General features: G+C 37.4%; 2 protein-coding genes across 2 annotated transcripts in view; one reads left to right on the forward strand and one right to left on the reverse strand.

Annotated features, from left to right (window-relative positions):
- Positions 1-1,146: 1,146 nt before the first annotated feature.
- On the forward strand, positions 1,147-6,306 carry ABRA (actin binding Rho activating protein; the record flags this gene model as incomplete). Its single annotated transcript, XM_079533201.1, has 2 exons — positions 1,147-1,853; positions 5,829-6,306. The coding sequence occupies 2 exons, from the start codon at positions 1,147-1,149 to the stop codon at positions 6,304-6,306; spliced, it is 1,185 nt and encodes a 394-aa protein (XP_079389327.1).
- A 4,605-nt stretch (positions 6,307-10,911) lies between these two features.
- Positions 10,912-24,656, reverse strand: part of OXR1 (oxidation resistance 1) — a gene marked incomplete at its 5' end in the record, with an annotated part of 123,141 nt that continues 109,396 nt past the window's right edge. Inside the window, 6 exons of the mRNA XM_079533990.1 lie at positions 10,912-11,168; positions 11,858-11,931; positions 12,515-12,610; positions 16,030-16,182; positions 16,894-17,019; positions 20,187-20,267. Of these exons, the coding sequence (XP_079390116.1) occupies positions 11,033-11,168; positions 11,858-11,931; positions 12,515-12,610; positions 16,030-16,182; positions 16,894-17,019; positions 20,187-20,267 (666 nt within the window). The 3' untranslated portion in view covers positions 10,912-11,032. The remainder of the gene's footprint in view (positions 11,169-11,857; positions 11,932-12,514; positions 12,611-16,029; positions 16,183-16,893; positions 17,020-20,186; positions 20,268-24,656) is intronic.

Genomic DNA, 24,656 nt, shown 5'->3' on the forward strand with positions numbered 1-24,656 from the left:
TAAGTCAGACTTCTTATATTCACCTTCGGACTAGAAACAGCAATTCACTAACTCTTAGCACTGACATCAAACACGACAGTGTTCCTAGACCCCCTAGAGATACATTGTAAATCACAGAATCATAAAATACCCCAAGTCGGAAGGGATACATAAGGATCACTGAGTTCAACTCCTGGCTCCACACAGGACCACCCAAAAATCAGACCATATGTCTAAGAGCAGCGTCCAGATGCTTCTTGAGCTTCGGCAGCCCGTTCCGTGCCCGCCGCCCTCCGCTGCAGCCCCTGTCCCTGACCGCCACCCGCCCCTCCCCTGACGCAGCTCCATGCCGTTCCCTCGGGCCCTGTCGCTGTCACACGGAGCAGAGCTCAGCGCTGCCCCTCCGATCCCCGTGAGGAGCTGCAGCCGCCATCGGGCCTCCCCTCAGCTCCGGGCCGAAAGCGAGAGACCTCAGCGCCCCTCTCATTTTCCCCTGTGGAGGCTTTTATCATCTTTGCAGCCCTTCTAGGCAGACATAAGTAGATAAGAAAAGAAATAGAGCATGTAGATATCTCGTAGAAAAAAAAAAAAAAAAACAAAAAACAACTTATTTTTCTTGGATATATGCGCAATAAAATGAAATTACCTAGTATCATTTTAGAAAATGCATCTAAAAATGTCTCATTCATAGGCTGCTGACACTGTAAGGGAACCTTGCACTTATGATGCTGAGCAGTCTCTCCTCTGGCCAAAGTTGTCAGCAACTGACAGCATTTAACATGAGCCATTTCAGACACCTTGTTCAATATCTTTAACCCGAGTTATGCACTTCCAGAAGACCAAGTCACTCACCAACAAACTGGGAATTGAACAGTCCCAGGGAAGAAAGCCCAAAGAAGCTGTGAATTTCTCATTGTTCTTGAGCAGGCCTATGTCACCCTGTCCACACCATGCATCATTCATCTGCTGTGATGAAACGTGAACCCATTTTAAAAAAAGAACTCCGTCACGGTGAGGATACTGTATCTTTGTGACAAGTGTTTCACATATTTTCCATGGGCACAAACTGCTCCCACTTCTATTTAAACCTCTGCTGCTTCTTCGCTGGATGTTACTTGCTTCAGAAAGTTCCTTCAGGAGGCACTTAGCAGAAAGCTAAACAGCAGAATGGCAGCAGACAGCAACACGGCCCCTGAAGAGAAGCCGAGCATGACTCCTGTGAAAAGAGCTGTCCGCAAGATCCGAACTGCCAGCCTTGTCTTCAGCTTGGCCCGAGGATGGCAGCAGTGGGTAAGTGACCGCAATGTAAAGCGAGCCCAAGAACCCCCTGGGTGGGTCCCCACTGCAGGAGATGCATCAGCTCAGTCAGTGCAAGAAAGACACTCTGAAAAATGGCCAGTTCCATCTACCAAGAGGGACGATGAAAAATCCTCAGCAAATGAACTGGCGGCAACAAATGCTGAAAAAAGGTCAAGAGAATCTGATGAAGCCCTTAAAAAGTTCAACATTAAAAGCAAAGAGGTGCTGAAAACTGTTGTAAGTAAAGCCTATGAACGAGCAAGCGATGTTAGCCTCCTCAGTGGCAGATATGAGAACAACCACGGCGGCTCAGAGACGACCAAGTTCATAGAAGAATCAAATGATATTGACAAAATTCTTAACGGGAAATTATCTCCCACTATAAGGAGAAAATGTTCAAACAGAGTATCAGACGCCATTGAGGGCTTTAAAGAGAAGGACAAATTAGGAACTAGGGAAGAACTGCTGTTGAAGTGCCACGATGACAGCATGGATGCAGAAGACAGTGGCTATGGGGAAGCAGAAGACAGACTTGAGCCAGAGGTGATCCCTGTGAAGGTCAAACAACCATCTCTGTAAGTAAAACACCTTTGTTACAGTACCAGGAATAGTCAGATCAGCAGGCCATGATGCAGGACCAAAATTCCTTGAGAGAGTAGGGAAATGAAATCAGGACAAAAAAAAAAAAAAAAAAAAAAAAAAAAAAAAATCACAGGACATGGTCAAAGAGAAAGCATTCTCTTGAATGCAAAAGAGAGTGAAAATAACCAACAACCAAAAACAACCTATCCAGAAAACCATTCACATATCTACGTTTAAGTGGCTTAATCCTTGGTAACATCTGACTATAGACTCGGGTTTCAAGGACTACACACATTAGAGAAGGGGGAAGTTATATTTAGGAAATGTCGCTAAATTTGACACTAGATTTATCTGTCCATCTAAGCCACTACTTATTTCTTAATGTTTTAGTCCATATTCCAGATTAACATTTTGTTCCACATCAAGAACCCACAGCTATTCATTTATTTCTGCAAATACCAAGTCTGAAGAAATGCTCTTAAGCAAATAATATTTCCAAATACTTATTTTGCTTTGTACAAACTGCAAACATTCTTAGGCATAATTTGCACAGAATGTCCAAAAAGAGATACAGCTGGAATTACTTCTAAGTAAATCTCAACCAAAGCTGGGTTCACTACTTCTCCTTGGAAGTTTTGGAAATTGGAATTCACCAGCTCAAAGAATGGGACCCCAAATACATATTAGAAAGCATCCAGCCTGCCTCTTACTACTTGATTTGAAGTTTGATTTGAGTCATGCTGTGTTATAAATAATTTATAAATCATGTTATAAAACACTTGACAAAAAGAATTTTTAAATCATTGATAAATTCTTCAAATTCAAAGCCTCTCTACAGTATCAATAGAAAAAAAAAATTTACATCAAACATGGAAGTTTCTGACATACAAACTTTCTGACTGGTGCGAGTAAAAAGCAATAAGCAGAATCTATTACTTACAGAAGTAGATTTTACTAGTTCCACTAAGAATTTTGAATTAAGTAGCAATCAAAATCATAGCAACAGATAGTTTTGGGAAGAACTTCTTTCAATAAGAGGACTGTGCTTGAAGATTACTACATAACAGCAGCTTCGTTTGGAACCAGGTAATGAACAAGTAAGGTTCAGCTGCAGCCTGAGGAGTGTCCCAAGACAGCCAAGGAACAGCAGAAGCTGGTAGAAATTCTTGTTTCCCTGAGAGCTCTGGCAGAACAACCTTTCCAGAAGACAGCTACAAACAGCTGTGCTGGAGCCAGACTTGCCAGAGGGTAGCTGCCAAACTCATTCATCACGCTCTTCTCAGCAAAAGATGAAAAGGTCTGCATGCCTCACGAGGGGAAGCTGTAGGCAGCCATTAGATATGGCACAATTTGCCCCACTGCACTGCTTCACAAACACTGTGATGTCGCAGAGCATAGACAGAAGGCATGAACGAATGATCAAGCCTGAACTGTTTTGGTGTACAACCTCATATCTAACTTTAAACGTGTGAATAAGGAGGGCACAGCCTCTGAGGGCAGGGTGTGCTAAGTCTTTGCTGAGGCTTAACTGCAGCTGGGCCAGGGCCTGTCCTCATGAGTCTGCAAGAAGGTCAGGGGTTGGCACCAAGACACCGCTTCCTGATGCTTTGCTATGTAACAGACCGGTCATCTCTCAGAAGGAACAAATCATTACGGGTCTAACTGGAATAGCTCTCCAGTAACCCGGAGCTTTAAAGTCTGTGGTCCCTACCGCTGGGAGACCAGTGCAGTCCTTATACAGAAATGAGCTCAAGAACGAAGCATTAAAACAAAGGTTTCACATAGATAGTGGGGGGGAAGGGGATAAGTTTGCAGCATATTACCTGTAAATAACACCAAAGAAAACAAATTGCTTGCTAAAAACGTTACAGTATGGGAAATCAGCTATCTTTCTTTTAAAACTTACATGTTTTCTCCATATGCCTGTTACCTGTGGGAAAATAGAAGAGCACTGAAGTGAAAATGACAGAAATAATATCCTATCACACTCATCGCACTGCTATCCCTTCCACTGAAATCTGCAGGAATCATTTTCTTCATTTAATGTGCCAGCAGCAGGACTGGTTTTTTTTTTTTTTTAAACTACTATTTTTTTTTTTTTTTTTTTCTCCCCTTTAATAGCCTCAGAATACATTATTTCAGTCTGTTACTTTTAAGAACCTCTCGGTTGGATTAAATCTTCAAAAACTCCAAAAGTATACGATTGTTAAAGCACATCTCCTGTTTTCCATACTATATCCCAGGAAAAAAAAAGAAAAAAAAAAAAAAATAAATCGGTGTGAACTGCATTTTCATGGCTTCCAGCTTCAATGTTTACTGCAATCAGGCTGTTTTCCTTCATTGAATGAATGTTAACTTCCACAGGCTTAGTAAGTACTACTTCTTTCATTTTAGGAGTCAAAGGGACTCCTAAAGAAGAGAAGAAATTCAAAACTAAAAAGTTTTGCTCCTCTCCTGCAAACAGAATAGTAGAGAATGCAGGACATGGATGCTGTCCTCCTGCAAGTTCAGGATGCAATCAGTGTTATTGCTTAGCGTAACAGTAGCCTGTTAATGCAGGATACTCGTTACTCATAGTTGACTTACTACAGTACATTAAAGCTCACAATCTTCAATTTGGATCCCCAATCCATTGTAATGTGCTGCACAGACATGAAAAAAGTGATTCCAGGTCTATGATAGTTTACTACATTAACTCATCAACAACTTAAGCAATCAGGAAAATTGCACTTTAGCAATTATAGCTAGCAAATACATTAAAAGATTAACAATATTGATCTTCCAAACCCACACAGAGCATGATAAAAGCAAAGTGATCGATATGGGGGTGTTTTTCTCAGCCACTGAGGAGGCCTGAAAAGAGAAATAAAGGCTTCAGTAGGAAAAGGTGAGAAAACTCACTAGACAATTCAAATAAAATGACATTAAAAAGCTTTTATAGAGCTTAGCCATCTCGCTTACTGCCAGATTCTCCTCTCTACATGGGGAACTGCAGATTCAGGATTTTCTCAGAGGGCCCTGGAAAGATGGAGCAGCCTGATTCTTCTTGTGCTTTTTATCATATTGACTATGAAGTATTTTTGGAGCTTTCCAGTACAATTTCTCAATACAGCTAAGCCAAGCGAATGGAACTCCAGAGCTGAAAAGAATGTTCAATCTCCTACACCATCTTCTATGCTAGGCATGAGGGGTTTGCACTTGAACCAGCACTACCCAGTACTGCCAACCTTCTGGTGCACAGACCTGAACAGGGGACATCTGCGCCATACTTTCTCATCTCTTTCAACAAGCTTAGCAGAAAACAAAACACGCAGCAAGCTTGCAGTGTTCTGATAACTGTAGTTTTGTTATTAAAAATAATCAGGTATTACTGGGGTGGTTTCAGTGCAGCCTTCTGGGGACTAAAAATATTACAAAAAGTATTACTTTGGTATAGCCACAACACAATATACTCTCTAGGCAACACAGTGACAGGATGCAGACAGCACAAAGACTAGCTCAGACTCTCTCTCACAACATGACACTGGCCACAAGAGGAAAGAACATCAACAGCCAGCCTGCCTGCAGCCATTCATTCAGTGATATCGCCACACACACACACACACACACACACACACACACACACACACACACAAATAAAAAATCAGTTAAGATCTCTGAAGATTAGTAGCCTCCAGTTTATTCCAGGCTTGCACCCTTACCAGTGAGAACATGAACTCTGGACTCAAATCTAGACTTGAAGGCAGTACTAAAGATGAAATCAAGCTGTCGGTGAATTTGCTTTTCAGGGCCAACTGAAATCTTGACTAAAGATTCCTAAAGAATCAGTTTAGAACTGAGAAAAATATGCCACCTGGTGGTTACCATCTGCTCTAGAAAACGATACACATGTATACATTGAAAAAGATCAGCAGCAGAATCGTAATTGAATTATGAAATGCAAAGCTGAAATGCCTTGTCTCTTTCAGCATGAACAAGTGCAACGAAGAAAGAAGCATCAAAGCTCATAGGCAGTACAGTCCCGTTAGCAGCCTGAAGAACAGATGGCAGGAATGGGCAGACCAGCACATCATAACTCAGAAGCTGAATCCCTTCAGTGAAGATTTTGACCACGAACTGGCCATGTCCACACGCCTGCACAAAGGAGATGAAGGCTACGGCCGGCCCAAGGAAGGCACCAAAACCGCTGAAAGGGCCAAGAGAGCAGAGGCTCACATTCACAGGGAGATTAGAGACCTGTGTTTCATCATTAAAACCATGGCTGAGCCACGGAGTGACGGCAAGATCCAAGTCACTTTTGGAGAACTCTTTGAGAGATATGTTCGTATTTCAGATAAGGTTGTTGGGATTCTCATGAGAGCCAGGAAACATGGGCTGGTGGACTTTGAGGGAGAAATGTTATGGCAAGGAAGGGATGACAACGTCATAATTACTTTATTAAAATAAGCATGCTCTAAGAGCAACATGCCTTGGAAAACCTCATCTTTCCTCTGCTATTAGCTTTCGCACATTTGGAATATAAGATTTTCTCCAGTCCCTGGACAGAAAATTCATTGAGCATTTTTCTAAATACAAGCTTTATAACTGTTGCATAATAAATATAAACATCCAAATGAAATTTTTTTTTTCCTATACCAGGAAAGCTTGCCAGGACACTTCAGTTAATTACTATACACAAAGCAAATAAGAAAAAAAGAAAAAACATAAGCAGATTAATATAGAAACTTGTAAGAACACAAATGGCTATAAATGAATTCCATTTTTTTTTTTAAACTTATTTTAACTTATTCTTACATTCAAGTTCCTCTCAACTATATTTAAACAGGGAATATAAACCACACCAGATCAGAAGCAGAATGATGAACTAAACTCAGACCAAATTTTTGATCTTATGTGCATATTTTCTAACTAATCTATTTCAGTGCATGTAAAAAAGGTTTATTTGTACACAACCAAGGATGACAAATTTATTTCTTTTACAAATAATATAAGCAAATACTACTACAGTGACAGCTACCGCCAACTTTCTCTTAGATATCACAGAAACTAAGACAAATCTTTTATAAGCAAGACTTTTTTATTTAATAATTTATATAATTTATTAAATGTTTTTTAGTTATAGCCTATTTTGTGCCTTCTGGTCATCAGCCATGAAGCACAAAGTGTTTAGAACAGATGTACAAAACATGAAAAGGGAATAACTATGGAAATATCTTGTAAATATGGGGGGAAACAACACCTAATGTAAAAGGAACAGTCATGTAATTGTATTGATGTTTACAGTGAACAAGTGATTACACCTTCTACTGAAATGTACTCCTATGAGAAAAGATACAGAAGCAGTGTTCTCCAGACCTGATAACAACTGACTTCAAGGGAAGTGGTGTTGTGCAGTATCCAAAAACACCAGCCTAATTCTACAGTATTTGTTGTTTTAATTATTCTGACATTGCTGAAATCGTGTATTTGAGTAGGGGATGCTGAAGAGAAATGTATCCCGATGAACGAATAGTCTAGTGTCTAAAAACTGTGTTTTGCCTATTACCCAAATCTGAGAACTCTATAAGGCTTATACAGCTTATTGGATTAGATGGATCACAGTGCCACCGGCGTAATGTGGAAAAACCAAAAAGAGCAAACAAACAAACCCTATGCTGTTAAGAACACTTTCTCTGCAAAGCATTTCTTACACAACAAGAGATCTGGATAAGTAATTTGCATAATGAGAAAAGTTTTCTCCCCCCTCAGAAGACTCTGAACATTCAAGCTGAAAGAGCAAATATTTTCTTACAGAAGGCTGAATGAACATCCTGACTGTCATAAAACTAATGCTGCTAACATATCATGAGACTACAGGTATTCCAGTTTGAACATCCAATGAACATATGAATTATATATTTTAACAGCAAGTGATGCAAGAACTGGTTACTAAGTGTTTAATGTAAGTTGGCATAAAACATTATTTGAGGCATAGTAACTTGTTGTGAATGTAAGGAAGAAAAAACATTCTACTAGAAGAATTCAATAGCATTTCTTTAGCATTTATATTGAGATCTCTCAGACTACTCAAATAGATCTGCACAACTGACTTCAAAATGTAATAATTAGATATTGGCATATTTTTACCTTATCCTTACAGTTGTTTTGAGAAAGTCTGCTTGTCAAAGGAATATATGAATTATAAATAAAATATTCATTTCTTTGGTTCCCTCTCCCAAACACTAGAAAAGAAATACACGTTCATCTTCTCAGAATTAGAACAGTAATAGGTTATTTTGAAGTATGACTACCATGACTACCTTCTCCTGTTCACAGGCTGTTAAAGTATTCTCCTACGGAGCTTTCTGTCAGAAGCATCAGAAGATGATTTCAAGGAACATGAAAATGAAACAGTTGGAATATTAGATACCTGTACAAAGAATACACCACCAAGGAAGAACAGGCTGCCCTGATGCTGAGGGGTCTCCTCCTTGGAGACCTTCAGAAGTGATGCGCGCATGGGTCTGGGCCCCCGTCAACCTCACCTGTGCTATAATTCTGTGAAATGTTAATTGAATCACATCGGATTTCTGCTCACAAGAAATCCCATCCTATTATAAAGCAACACAACAGAGATTAGGCTCATCATAGTTTTCTTGAAAATGGCTGACAAGTGTATTTTAATCTCACCACCTCCCATTGGGCTTTCAAAAATGAACACTGAGGGGAGACAACCTTGAAAGTCTCTCTCTTTTTCCCTAATATTTCAGATGTATTCTGTGCAATCTTACGCATGCAGCAGATGAGCAAGCAGCGGTTCAGGCATGGAAAGAGGGGACCTGCCTCAACCAATACTGCTTTATGAATCAATATTGCCTCCCAGGGCATTACAGAAATGTAGACTGAAACTGTTGACAATATTATTTAGCTGAGTTAATTGCAAAGTTAAGAACTCCAGGGGCCCCTTCTGACTCACACAATTCTATCTGATACTTCTAGTAGCCATTTATCTTTTGATATTACTAGAAAGAAAGAGGACATTAACAAAGGCACAGATTCTTGAGAAAACAAAACCAGCTGCACTTATATTTTTGCTCCCCCTCTTTAACACTCTTGAAGATTTTGGCCAGACATTTTCTAAATACTTATTGCACATCAAAAGAGTAAGAAATGATCGTTAGTGCTTAAGGGTGAGCAACTGAATTCTATATATTCTGTCAAGTTATGAAATTAACAATAACCTGCATTTGTGCTCCTAAGTGAGCTCCAACTTCTAAATAAACCCCAACTCAAGTTTATTTTTACATAGATTTAGATTTATTTGCTATACATCACTGTGACCTTAGAGTATTTAAAATCCATTACAGGATTCTCTTTTTGCAATAATCAGTCTTAACTCCACAAAGACAATAATACTGCTGTGGAAGACCAAAGGGAGAAAAGCCATTTTAGTTTATTTACACTTTCTTATTTTGTAAACATTTAGTCTACACATTGTACTAAGTTCTAATAAGGATAAAGAGCTATACACAGAGACAGGAAACAAAGCCCTGTATTTCTATTCATATAGAGCATTAGCATATTATAAGATGAACCATCTGCCCTTTCTCATTACCATAGCAGTAAACTGTCTTCAAATAAATTTTTAAAACTTTCCAATATCTAAATATTTTGAAATATACAACTACGTCTACTTAAGCCAATTCATTTGGCCTTTATTCCATTTCTAGAATAATTTAAAGTGCTATAAGCAACCCGTCAATCAACACTTTTCTATAATAACAAAACTACTTTAAACATTAATTTACAAGATAATATACAATGTTTATCTGAAATAGCTGAAATTTCAGCACAAAGTCAGTCACTGTCACACTTAACAGCAATTTTTTTCTTTTTTTTTTTCTTTTTTTGCAGAACATAGATTAAAAGCTTTGAAACAAACAATTTTGTTGAGCTGTTATTGCCACAATGGCTTATCAACTTTCCTACAAAAGTGGACAAGAGCTACTGGAACTGTGTACTAGTCTGTCATTTTTTGAGGTCACATGACAGTAAGTTTGCATATTCCACAAGTCTACTGAATTACAATATTGTCTACCTATAGTACATTGTCTCATTTTAATCAGAGCTGGTGCTAACTGTAAATTTACAACATAGACCCACTCAAAAAAACATCACAATTATTTTTTCTTTGGACAGGAATAAGCTATATTCTTGGAGTTGATGTGCTACACGGCTACAAGAGTATAACAGTATATATCTGACACTATGTTGAAAGATGCATTTGTTTCATAGTCTTTGTACTTTTAATGCCCTACTATAGCTACAAATTGTCTTGAGTTTCACTTGCCTTAGCCTTTTAGTTTCCTGGAACTATTACATTCTTACATTCCTTTATTATTATTATTATTATTATTATTATTTATTTTTTTAAGTCTTTGCCATGTAGCTCAATATTGTCAGTTATTGTCCCAAACCTGCAGATCATTAACACCATGTGCAAAACACTAATACAGCCATCATGCAAGCTAGAACACATTGTTTAACTCACTTTCTTAACGTGAAAAAAAAAAAAAAAATTAAGACAAATGGCACTGTTGACTTTGGATGTCTTTTAACTCAACCAGAAGTGTACCAGTATGTGTCAAAGAAGGAATGCAAGGCTTCTCCTCTGTGGCACCATAACAGTATTATCCGTTGTTGGTCCAGACCAATCACTGCAGTACTGCTTCCAAGTACCTACACGCAGCTTTCTACTTACATACATCATAGAGGGCAACTTCATTCTCAGATAAAATTTAAATACAAAAATAATAACCTATATTCAATGAAGCAGCCCCCAGTAGGATTTACAGAAAGATGTGCGTGGGAAACCTGGGAGGCAACTGTAAAAAGACAATGAAGTTTTATAGACTGCAAGGATAGAAGTAACTGATGTTCTTTTTTTTAGTCCACAGTCTGCATTATTTTTTTTTTTTGTTTCTACAGCTTAGAAAAAGACAGTATATTGCAGACAAAGAAGCATGAAAAAAGTCCACTATTGCAAAATAACTAAATGGCCACGCTGAAAACTACAAAAAAAAAAAAAAAAAAAAGTAAACTGGTGCATTATATTGCTCATAGGGATTTCAAGCTGCATTGATTAATTTCAGGTTTGGGACAATACCCTGTAGAAATAGTTCTCATTTACAACTCATTCAAAAGCCCAAATTTCTATGTCTTGAATAATGAAGTCTTCTCTCTTAGAAAGTGTGTGATTCCCAAATGTTTTGCATGAATGACTTCTTCCATGGTAGAGATCCCCATCGAGCCAAAGAGCAAATTCCCCACTGCAAGACATACAATATATTAAAGCAAAAGATTGAGGGAGTTAACAAACTTTTAAATGCATTTTTTTCATTCATAATTTAGAAACAAAAAAATCATAGAATAGAAATCAACACAGGTACTTCCTAGCTGTTAATAAACTTAAAGCTGCAAAGATTTTTCTTCCTTATTTTAAGAATACTTTTTTCTGAATATACAGAATAAAAAGTTAACCAGAATAATGCAGCTTTCATCCCCTTCATTTTGTATTAAGAAACTGGCATAATAGCAGTGAGAAGAATGCTGCAAAAAGGGATGAGACATCAATTTCTGAAGATGCTGACATGTCTTGGGATAGTAAAATTTAAATTCAAGCCCCTTCTTCTGTATGTTGTAGATATTTCTCACATTCACATGCATCAGAAACTTAAGTAACTTGTGTCCATCTGGAATATACCAGGACACATGCAGTTACAGCACTTAAGGTATGATAGCCTTGTATGGTTGAAACGATGTCAACTACACTGATGACAGAAGTCCTTCCTAAGTCTACTAAACATTAGAAGTTAAGCATAAGACATAGTAGATCATTCTCAAATGGTAACTTCTGAGCAATGAGATACTAAACTGAAAAAAATTCTGAATTCTTTTTAAAGGTGCAAAGATGCACACAGACAGTTGAGATTCTTCCTAATGACAAATGATAACCCACCCTCCTCCACCAAAAGCAAGGGAATCCATGTCGCCTTTAATGAAGAACATGTTGTCTCCTGTCCATTTGAAAACCTAATGAAAAAAAAACAAACAAAAACCCACAATATTGTAATATGAAAAACTTGTCGTTTAGGCATAAAGACAACCAAACACCCATAAAGATGTTAACTGGTAATTTAATGAAGTTATAAAATGTATACAGAGAAGTTCTGTATAGAAACAGGTATACGCACACATAGAAGTAGTACTACATTTTCCCTACGTTTTATACTATTTAAAATGACACCACTTTAAAGTAACTCTTCCTGGAACACTAATTCTTCTGCATAGTGAAAAATTTAAAAAAAAAAAAAAAAAATACACTGAAGATAAAACCTTTAAAATGAAGTCCTTTTCAACTTATCAGACAGAGATCTGGCATAATTTTAAATGCTATAAAAATATCCAGAATAACCGAGTCAGTTTCACTAGGCACACACTACATTTACTGAACACTGATTCTGTGAAAAAGCTCATATGATGGTATTTCCTATGCCAACTCCTAGAATTTTTCCGATTACTTGCTCAAACTTATTCAGATAGTACTTTAAGAGAGAATGCATATCAGATGTTGGGAAGGAGGAAGGTCAATGCATAGCAAGTTGTAGGTTCTTACCTCAAAATCTGGAGAAAACGTGAACAGAAAGGTCTCCCCAGTGCCATAAAATCCATCACTCACTTTAAATGGTTCAGATGCTAGTGCACCAAAAATCTGTACGAAAACATAAAAGAAAGAACTTAAAGACTACAGAGTATCTGAGAATCTGTAATGATTGATAATAACAGATAAACAGATCAGTCAGATTGTAAATGTTACCAGACCTTTAATTTAATACAGGAATATAAACCTTATGTGTTATCGTGCTTCTGAGTGCATTGATTTACATTGTGATACATAGCAGCACAAATGGAAGATAAGAGGACTTCCACTCACTAAGAAGTGAACATAAAAATCAAAGAGATAAAAACTGAATTTGGAAATTCTAAGAAAGAATGTACATATTTTAAAACTTAGATGTTCTATTACTTCTTATGTACTTCACTCTTTCACTTCAGCTATGATACTTTCAGCAACTTCATAGCGGTAACTGACTTGTTATTCTTTGTGTAACTTACTCCTTCTAAACCAAATAAGAAATAAGCAACAGTTACCCTGTCTTACAGCGTTAACTGACTTAAACTAAAGCCCTTTTAGATAGAGAAAAAAAAAAAAAAAAAAAAGGATAATATTTAGCAATAAGAACATTCCAACAGTAGTCAAAAGAATGTCTGAGGACTGACTACTGGATTTTAAAATTTAATTTAAATGCTATTGATTTCTCAGGAATAATTGCAAAAGCACCTGACATAATTAGGCAAAAATCAAGTGCACTTCACAAAGCACCAAATTAGTATTTCTGTTGCTAGCAGGAAACTTGTTTCAACATCTATAAGAGCAAATAGAAGTGAACACCAATGCAGTCCAATAGCACTCGTGTTTATTTTTTCGTTTCCTGTTACACAAAGTTTCTGTGTTTTTTATTCACATTACATAGTGAGCCTTAGAGAAGCAAAGCACTGATGAGAGTGAGAGAGTGAGGCACTGAAGCTCATGTCCTGAACATATCTTACGTTCAGGATGTAGAACAAACTGTTTTCTTCTGCCCATCCTAAGAAGCTGCACAGTCACAGACAGGTTTTCCAAGCATTCCATTCCATACTGAGCTCTATAGAAGTCATTAACAGATATGAAACAATATGAGCAGGAACTCAAGGCTTACATATGGCTAACAAGCATCTAATTAAGACTGTGTCCAAGTTGGCTTGATTTTATATTATCAGGTCAGAGCAACTGCTGTTACAAACTTCATTTATTTCTCAGCAATTTTGCATTGTCCAGAAAAATTCTGTTCAGAATCTTCGTAATTCCAGTTGAAATAAATAATAGAAAGCCTAAAGCAATAATTGTGTTCATTAAGAAACAAAACATCCTCCTCCACTCAATACAGTCTTCCAATGGCCAATATTTCCTATTCTTTAGAAGACTATCAGAGATTCAGAGATAGCTTTCTTTGAAAGGTCCTGCTAATGCACATCAGACTGTGCCTTAAGTCTGACTGAGAGCAATCATGACATTTCTGAATCCTTTTTGTTGAATTCATCCACTAATCTCCTGCAATCAATATAGACATCCCACTATTATGGAGCAGAAGAGAGAATATTTATATATTGAACTTCCTTAATGCAACAGAACCTAAAGAAGCCTTCTTATTATTTTTTATTTTCAAGAATGTTGCTACCTTTAATGGATTCCTTACCTTGGAGAATACTTGCGAACAATACTTACATGCTAAAAATAAGATTCTTTGTAGGAATATGCAAACAATTTTAAACTTAGTTGACAAACAGATGAAATAAAGTATTAGCCAGCTAAGTGTACTCACTTTTCAAAGGCATATATCAGTTTCAAATGCATTGTTAAACTCAGCCAGAAACCCTGAAGTTCCATGGAAAGAAGTACAAATTTCTGCACCACTGAAGTGTTTTGGTTTTTTTTTTTTTTTTTTTTTTTTTTTTTTTTTTTTTCAGTGCAAGAACATGGAAGATGTTTCAAAGCAAATTCATAGAAGGATTAGCTCGGTATTTCTTTGATACAGATATATATTTCACTGTTATCAAGTGCATGGAATGGTAGATTGGAGCTTCAAAAAATCTGAGCGTAATTTCTCTGCCAAAGATTTTATGACCTCAGGTTGTATTTACTGCACGCAGGTAATTAAACTCAATATATCTTTTGCAGTAAAGATCCATACTCAATTTGAATGAAGAAAGGCAGATTCATGAAGAGAACAAAAATTGGTTACTGAAATAAAGGCAAGTCCATATCTGAATAACTGGTACATGAAAATTTTTCCAGCAGCTCTGCAGTAACGGGAAGAGATTGAACCATGCCAGTTATTTCATATTTTATATGCAGCTTCAAACTATCACAGTCTCTGCATCTTAACATCTTCAACGTCAAGTACAGATATTCATACATGGAAGGTCATCTGAATAGTTTCAATAATAGGGGCAATACATTCTGGTGACATGGCATTTATCAGGAAAAGGACACTTTCTGGGCCAAATAAATGAGTACTTGGAATTAGATAGCTTGCAGAATTCACAAATTAATCTTGAGAAGCTAACAAGGGAACAAGAAGAAAAGTAATCAAAAAAGAAGTGCTTACAAGTCTGTTGAGATACTTAAGACTTCTACTGAACAGTCTTTTACCTTCAATATTAAAAGTAGTAAGAAATACCCTTTTAAAGAACTTGAGCTGAAAAAAATTTGACATTAGCAGAGATTTAGAATTTTAATTTTTCTTTTATTTTTGTAAAGTATGGGATCCCTGAAGCAGGAAATGGATGGGGAAAAAAAAAAGTGAGTGGGGACTCAGATTAGAAAACATATCCTTTATTTACAGTTTTCAGCCCCCCTGAATGATATGAGGTGCTATGAGCCCATGCTTCCTGAAAAATAAAAACAGTGGTTACCAAAGCAGGACAGATAAGTAAAGGAAACGTTAGATTTTAGAGTGGTTCTGTCACTTCCATAAGAGAGCAGCAGACATTCAGAGAGAGAGTCAAAGTCTCATTCAGGCTGCCTATAATGTTCATATTTTCATAGAATGTCTGCTACTCAAACAGTGAGATGTAATCCACTTTCTCAAATTTACACCACAGCCAGAGAATCAAGGAATATAACATTATGCAAAGATCCTGCAGCCCTTATAAAGGAGAGAGATTCTGCAGACACAGAATGTACCAGGCAGTACTAGCAGTAGCTGGCAAAGACATTCCTACTCAACTTCTGGCATCAGAAGTTTTTGGAGACTATTTCTAATGCTTTAAGTATGTTAAAAAAAAAAAATTTCGAGAGTAAAGTCAGTAACACTGTAAGACTCCTACAGTTTGATAGTGAACTAGTAGTGTTATAGTTTCTTCCTATAAAATAAGTATGTCAAAAAACTTGTTTCTTAGCAAGTCATTTTAAAAAGCCTCATATTAACTACTAGGAAGGAAGCCATCTTGCACACATTTCTTCCTCCTTTCCTTTACACTCCCCAGTTTTCTGCACAGGTCCCAGCTTCCATGCAAACATTTTCCTACCTGTCCATCACTGTCCTTGATAACCAACAACACAGGTGTATCTAATCCCAGCATAGTTCGATACAGAGTCTTCAAACTCATGCCATGCTTTGCAGTACTGTAGGCAAGAGTCCATGGATATCCAATGGTCCGTGGTGGAAGAGACTTTGTGAGCTGTTAACAAGACATTAACAATCCTTTTACTCATTTTTACCATTTGTAAGAACATGCAATACGTAAATGAATGCTGATTACATTCTTCTGAGCTACTGCAAGCAGCCTTTACAGTTAGTTTAAAATGTCAGATAAACCCTAAAATTTCACATGTGCATTTTCTACCTCTAGTCTCAAGCAGGCTTCTTTCTCTACCTGCACCAGTAATCCACAAGTGAAGAATGATTAACCAAACAAAGAACATGCTTGGTAAGGTCTCAAAGTTATCTAAAGACAGTAAAGAACTGTTCTTGCATAATAATACACATTAGCACTGAGCTACTAGATCACTGAAGTCAACAGGTAGCAGATGCAGAATAGAGGATGCTTGCTCTCCTTTTCTCATACCTCTGAACACAGTAAGCCCTAATCTAAACATTCAATAAATATATCCAACAGGATGATCTTGAACTGGATAGTGAGAATTGCAGTTATCACGAAGCTGGTGTCAAGGCACAGCGAAATAAAAGGAAAGACGCAGACTAGTGCTGGCATGATGTTGGCAAAGGTTTATCCATGAACTGCATTGTTCTTAGTCATTTGTATCACAAATCCCTAAATTACTTTGTGTGTTTCACACCATGTCATAGCATTTCTGATAGTATATACAATACTTAAAACAAGCCAAAAAACCCCAAGCCTACGTATATATCTACGTATCTAAGTAAATACCTTTTCTATTTGCTCAGGCTGAAGTAATTCACTGGGATCACTAAGATTTGGCCGGAATGCCTCAGGCTCCAGGTCTGTTTTAATGTTTGTTGCCTGTTTTGAGTTGATATCTTCTCTTGTTGTTATCTAAAAAAAACCAAAACAAACAAACAAAACAAACACAGGAAAGTAAGTATTTGCAATTCCACTAGAGGGAGGATACACCCAGCAGGTTTAAAAATCATGCAGCTACCAATTCACAGCCATGTAAATCCTCTGGAAGTTATGAAATCCCTTACTTTGGCCTGATCAAGACTTTTGCTGCTTTCAGTAGCAAGTCAGTATTCAGTATATTAACATTAAATTACAGACACTAAGATGAAAGCCATGGTTTCATGCTAAAAAAACCCAAACTCAGACAGTCCAAGGAGTTCAGATGCCTTTCTAAAGACACACACGCTTGCATTTTAATTTCATCATATCATCCACTTCAAGTATAATATAAAATACTCAGACAGAAAAGGAACTGAAACTTCAATCTAATTTCTCATTAAGTTCTGCATCAATACTTCCAGCATACCTGTGAAAGTTTCCACATTTTTACCACATATCTAAAAGACTGCTGTTGGTTAACTTGAGTAAAACATCCAAATAGAATCCTATGAAGATTGCTGCTATATGAGGTGATCTGCTGGAGTACTTATGGGAAAAAGAAGGAAAACTCAGTAGAGAGGAGCGATGAGAAGAAAGTAGCAGGAATACTTATGCTGCATAATGATCTTCAGAGATCTGGCACAGACATTATCGAATGTTCCTGCAGCAGTTTAAAATAGCTGTCCTGTATATCTACCCTTTTGATCTGTTGATTACCACTGACTGGAAGTGGCAGAAGGTCACAAAACTCACCAGATCACTGCAGCTTCTTACCTCAGCTCTCATTCATTAACACTCTGAAGCTAAAATGTCATGCATCAAGAAATAGACCAACTAAGAATCAAAGTTTTCCTTTTATAAGTGTTGCTACAGAGATGGTTAAAACTTACTGTGGAGACAGTCTGACAAAAGGATAGGGCAGGAAGGTAAGGAAGTTAGCAACTTAAGTCACTGCAGCAAGACTTACTGATAAGTCTCTCAAAGTCATAAAAAAAAAAAAGCCTTAACAAGAATTATAATATATGAACCAAGTTTCACTGAAGGCCAGACTAAATTATTTGAAGCCTGAATTTCAAGGAAATACTTGCAAGTTCCAAAACAATAACCAGTGGTGGCCATATAGCTCATATAAGAAACATACAGGACAGCAACGTTATTTCACATATTCGTGGTTTTACATTTTTTGGTATTCCACATCATAACATCATGTAGTGCACTGGGAGATAAAGTGTTAATGCTCCAATTCCAGGTACCTGCCCCTGTACATCGTGGGAGTCAGACACATGCAGAAGAGGGTGAAAAAATCACAGGAAAAAAAAAAAGTCCAACCAAAATTACCATTTTTCTTTCCCTCAAGCACCACAAAAAAGTTCCTACTACACTCCTGTTACTTAAAAATACGTATGTACAAAGTATATCCATACAACAACTTGGTTACAGTATTATTCTTAAGTCAAGAAATGGTGCACTTAAAGCAAGAATCAATCAAGCTAAAAATTCAAAACATTCCAACTTTCCACAGGAAGTTGAGTATTTCTAGGTAAACTATCCACACTAATTTCTGTCTCATCAGAAAAAGCATCTGCATTTACACACATTACACATTAAATACAAAGAGATGATCTAGATACAGCTTTGGAGTGTTACCTATAGAACACATTATTTGAAAGCCCAATTATTTTCTACCTTACATGCCACTCATACACCACTGCTTCAACTCTAAATCTCAACACTGTTCAGGAATACAGGAGAAAGCTTACTCCCAATGTTATTCTTTAATACTGATGAAGGTACACCAAGCAAAACATGCGCACAGAAGTGCACACAGAACTGTATCTGTTGGAAAGGATCTGTGACAAAACAAAGTGCAGCTCTGAAACGTGTGGAGCTTATTTTTCCTCCTCAACTTCCACTATGCAGACTGAGCTACAATGCCATTCCAGGAGCAGCTGTGGTTACTGTCAGGCAGCCTATACCACATAAAGACTCAAACAGCTTCAGAGCAGATTGCTTGAAGCATGCATAGCTTGCTGAAGGCCACTGCCTCAGATTCTGTGTCAGTTTACATCTTGAGTTGGAGTCCCCCAGGTAAAAGTTATTCAAAAAGAACTGTTGGATTGCCCACCAACATTCGCCAGAAACAACCGTTCCCCCCAGCCACCCACAGTGGGAATTAAACATTCTCTGCAGAATTTTTATTTTCCTTTAGAAACAACTTCTGGAACTGTGCTAACTATCAATTTATAGAACATTGCAGCTTACAAATGACTTAACTAATTACTAACTGCAATTAAACAAAAGGGCTAAGATTTTCTTACATATAACTGCATAATGGGTAAAAAAAAAAAAAAACAAGATAAAAGACAAACAGAAGCAGGAAACTTTCTATACTTTGAGCAGCCAATTATTACAAACCAAAATATTTCATACTTCTAAGGAGCTGTAAGTTATGTTTTCCATCAGTAAGTTACATGTGATGTACGAATCAATTCAGAATTGTTACTATCAAAGAAATAAAGGATCACCTAAAGAGAATGCAAAAATCAGTTTAAGTCCATTCCAGTAAGCCTCCAAAAGTATGAACTAAGACACTGTTACTGGAAGTTCTGTTGCAAGCACCATTTGTACAGCCTTTGATACTTTGAGCAGCTTTCAGTTACCTCTTGTATAATGGAAAAAAGATACTTACCTATTCCAGAGAAGTTGTGAAGCTTCGTACTTGTCAAGCACTGTGAGACTCTTGATGAATAATTGCTATATTAAATTAAACACCCACGCAACCAGGTAATACACTTTTGGATTCTTCACCTGTTTTGCATTCTTTTTAGGAAAACTATCTAACACAACACACCAGTACAAAGTGGAAGTTAGAAGACATCATCACACCAAGTCAAGTAGTACTAAGAGCAAGTTTTTTGAATTCTGACAGAAAATTCCTGTTTGAGAGAGTCAAAAGTAATAATTTCACCATAAAATTACTGAATTACTGCATTCCATCATATCATTACACAGTTAAATACATCCAAAACAGAGGAATTTTCTGCTGGATCCGTGTAGTGTTGTTTGTAGACAAGACAAACCCACCTTAGAGTGGGACTTGCCCTGATCAAAGACACTACAAAATTATCTGGAGATGGGTTTTAAACTACTGAAGAGGGCACCTGGAGACGTCTGCAGAGTGTGCGCAGTTCTTCACTATTTAGAGCATCGATCCTGCGGTGATACTCAGCCACTGATACTACCTAAATATGGAGACAGGAAGACAATAATTCCACTGACATTGGAAGAAAAGTAAAAAAACGTAAGAAAAAAATGGAGAAAAGTAATGAAAGAAAAGTGAGCTTTGATAAAAACAGACAAGAAGTGCTAAAAGATGTTTGTTTCTGCAAGGACAGTGGACATGGAAATGATTTTAGACTTGTGAGAAGACACAGCAAAGTAACAAACACTGATGGTACCAGCAGTCTGATGATCTCACTGCTTTATTATGAATGTATAGCTGATAAAGCAGCACATGAAGTTTCTAGTATCAGGATGCTAAACTATGTAGGTTGCTTCAAAAGTAATGCCTCACATTTACTTCTATAGGAAGTACAGAAGAAACAAAGAACACAATAACAGTATTTGATAGAGAAAATTCTCAACTGCAAAACATTATTTTTCAACGTAGTCACCATCACCACCATTAGGTGTGCATTTCTGTCAGCCACGAACAAAAGCCTGCTTGCCATGCTTGTAAAAAATAGGCGATCTACTAACACCAGTGCCAAAATGCACCACCTATCACCTCACTGTGCTCACATTCACTGTTTGATCTCCATAAACATTCAGCAACCATCAATGAATGTCAATGAGTATAATTTTTTTCCATATGGAGACATTCAATGACTAACCTTTGTTTCATACATACTTCCATATCAGAAACCATGTCAGACTGTCCTCTGTTACCATTTGTCACATGACAATAACATGTAATAGGATGCTGGTGGGAAGGTTCAACCTCTACTACCATACCATCAACATCTACCTCTGATGTTGTGGGTTGGCATCACAAAATCGGAGGTACCCCTTTTGGAGTAGCCCTCATATTAGTCAGAGTTGCATGCCTTAACCCAAACTCTTTATCCCAACACCCTCTCAAACCTTCTTTACACACAGATTTATTGAATCCTTTGAATCCAGTTCACTCTCAAAAGAACCAAAAGCAAACCTAGGGCTTCTTAGTAGGTTCTGACTCCTCTAACAGTTCAGATAGCAGGACCAAAGTTTATTAACTCCTCAATACCATCTCCACAGTATCACTGTCACATACATTCCATTCACCTCCAAGCCTTCACGAGCTGCTCATCCTTCAATACATTCACTCCAAACACCACCTGTTTTGGCAGGATGCATACAGCCGGGAAGCCTTTAGTCAGAAAGCTCTACAATATGTTGCTTTGAGTACAAAAAGCTGGCTAAAGGATTACAACAGTCATTTTATGCAACTGCAGGAGACTGTGATTTTGAGAAAGACTCAAAATCATCATTTGTATGAAAGCATCTTAAAACAGGTGATTAACAGATTAAATGGATGCCCCATGTAGTCAGTTTACTAAAAGCTTCCAGAGATCATATTATGGTGCAAAGGAAGATAACAAGTCCAGCAGCTCTCCATCTGCCTGCCCCTACTACAAGGAGTTCCACCAGATATTCGCCACTGTCCTGAGAACAGTCTAGTCACACATGACTGGCTCTTGAGCACTGATGGTTCACTCTACCCTTGCAACTGCAAGGCAAGGCAAAAGGAGTGTATGCGACATCCAGACTTATTACTGAATCTAAACTACTAGCACTCATTTTAGTTCAACATTTTCTGTTCTCTTAAGAAAAAAAACATACTGTAGATTGTATTGGTTTGTGCATTTTCAGAATCAAGTAGTTAAATGCAAAGCTTTAATAGCATTCCTGTCTAGCATACAAGTGATAGCATAGTTTGATCACTTATTTTCCACTGTACTTCATTATGTATACACATCATTCCTCCCATCAACTTGTGAACTCCTTGCTTTTCAGAATGACAGTAACAGCCCATTAAGACTTACTGCTTCTGTCGCATAAGTGGTGTAACTTAAAATGGGTCATAGCTATTTGATGACTTCAGCAGACTCTTCCCCTCCACCCCTCCTTCCAAAAAAACCAAACCGAAACAACAAAAAAAACACAACTCAATTCCTACACCATTGTACAGTTGCTGTTCCAAATACTTGAATGCTGGCAATTTTACAGGCAACGTTGTCTTGCCTGTAGCCTGCCAAATGCACGCTCTATCACCAAACTGCACCTGTAAACTTCTCAGATCACTAAGAAACAGAACCAGTAAGCCTGGCATGTCACATGACATGGGAAAGTTTGGGCTTTTAAAACAATGTGAACAAGTTATGCTCAAAAAATTCTGACCTGGAAGAAACAAGGATACTTATTCAAGTATCCAGTAATATTGCTATGACATCCTGAACCTGCTTCACACAGTCACATCATTTACTAGGACTTCCCACATCTGCCCTGTGGAAAAATCCAGCATGCCAACAGTACACAACTACATAAATACAAGCATCACAAAAGCATGCCATAGAACGTCAAGCTACATAGAGGAAAATTAAAGACTGAAAATAAAACAATCCATCTCTCTCAAATCTAGTATATATTTTAAGTATAGAACCCATGCTAGCATTCTGAGTAAACCATGTAAGAGTAAACCAGAAGACGAAATAGTTTGAAGGTTATGTACTCATAAATACATCTTTTCATAGAAAGAAATCCTTGAATATGCATCAAGGTAGTTCACAGTTCAACAGCAGGGAATAGTGCGTGGCCTCTTACAAAACAATTAGAGTTCAGGTCAGCACTACTCATTTCTGCTTTACAGTGAACAAAATTACTACTTCATTCAAACCAATCAAGCTATACCTTGAAAACAGCTACCATTTTGTCCCTACAAGGTTTGAGATGGCTATTTGAAATGGTATTAACTTCATTAACTAGAAGGTCCCTCTGCTTCTACGAAATGGTTTTATTCATATTCAGCTTATATCTTATTCCATTAAGGTTCCTTCTTTGTAACCAAATTAATCCTCCATTCTATTTTACAAAGTTCAATAAATCTGTGATTTTCTTCTGTTCTCTACACTGTCTATTATCCTGATCAATTCCAGAAGATGCTTTTTGTAGCATTCCATTTTGAGCTTACATTCTTCTTCACCATACTTCATTAGTATTTCATATGCTATTTATTATAAATATGCCAAAAGGTCTTTCATATATGAAACTGCACGTTCATAGCCATCATACTGGATGGATTTCTAAAATAAACCTGTAGTAGGTTTTGAGTCAAATCAGTTATGAGTTTAATATGCGAAGAACAAGGCTGAAAAACTGCCTGGACTACTGGGTTCAAAGGGTTGATGATACTGATTCAAGTTTAACCAGGGATAATCCCCAGCAGTCACTATTAGATTCTGTACTGCTTAATCTACTAATTAGTACCCTGAATGGTGACACAGAATACACCATCAGCAAGCCTAGTGAAGAGACCAAAACCTAGAGAAAGCAGTCCATACACTGAAGGCTGAAGGCTGCTAATCAATGACACATCAAGAAGCTGGAGAGATGAAATAACAGATCCAAGTGGGATGGAGCAGTCCCATGTGGCAGTGCAGGCTGAGGTTTAGTTGGCTAGAGAGCAGCTTTGCAGAAAAGGACTAAGGGTCAGAAAGAGGCTGGATCTAGTGTCCTGACAGACATGTTTAACAGAGTCTACTTGTGACAAAGAAGGTTAATCGCATTCCAGGTGACAGATGAAAGAGCAATGCTAAATAGCAAAGGAAAATTCATATTCCTTTACCAGGAGAAGTTGAGAAGCTCTATGTGTAGTGTTGTGTCCACTTTGTGCTTCCACTGAAGCTGTGTCAGCTTCAGAACAAGAGAGGCTTCAGAATCTCTGTTCTTGGTAAACACCAAGCAGGATCCACCAACAAGTTGGACAAATTCTCCTGTATTCAAGTCCTTATGATACAAGATACGGTCATCAAAATTCCAATGCAGACCATATCCCTACACAGAAGTTTCTGGAATACTTGAACAGTAGTGATCTAGGTATTCTGCCCAGGATTAAAATAGGCATACCTATGTTAGTTTGCAGTACACTTTATTTACTGCACCCTCATTGTATCACTGGATACTGAAAGTAACTACTTTGTGTAGTGAGAAAGCATTCTTGAAGAACTCTCTGCTGTCCCTTTAGTTAAATCCTGGTTCAAGAAGAATACAGCTGGAGACAAAAATAACTAAAGCCCTTACAGTTAAACTGGGCACTGGCTGGTAGAGACGAAAGCAAAGAATATGCAGTGCCATATGCAGAGATTAGCATTTCAGCACAAAAATGATTCTGCTTAGGGACTTGAAACAGTCTACCAGACTAAAATTCCAACAGCTATCAAGTTTGAAATACCATGGAATAAGAGATATAATACTATTCTAAACCAATACAGCTGAGAAAATATTCAGTAAGTCGCATGACTGTGTGAATACTTTTCAGCTTGATTTTGCACCAGTTATATTTGACTATTTAGAACGAAAGACTTTTAATTTTT

The sequence above is a fragment of the Tetrao urogallus genome (genome assembly GCF_951394365.1).
Source record: "Tetrao urogallus genome assembly, chromosome: 3".
NCBI classification, from domain to species: Eukaryota; Metazoa; Chordata; class Aves; order Galliformes; family Phasianidae; genus Tetrao; species Tetrao urogallus.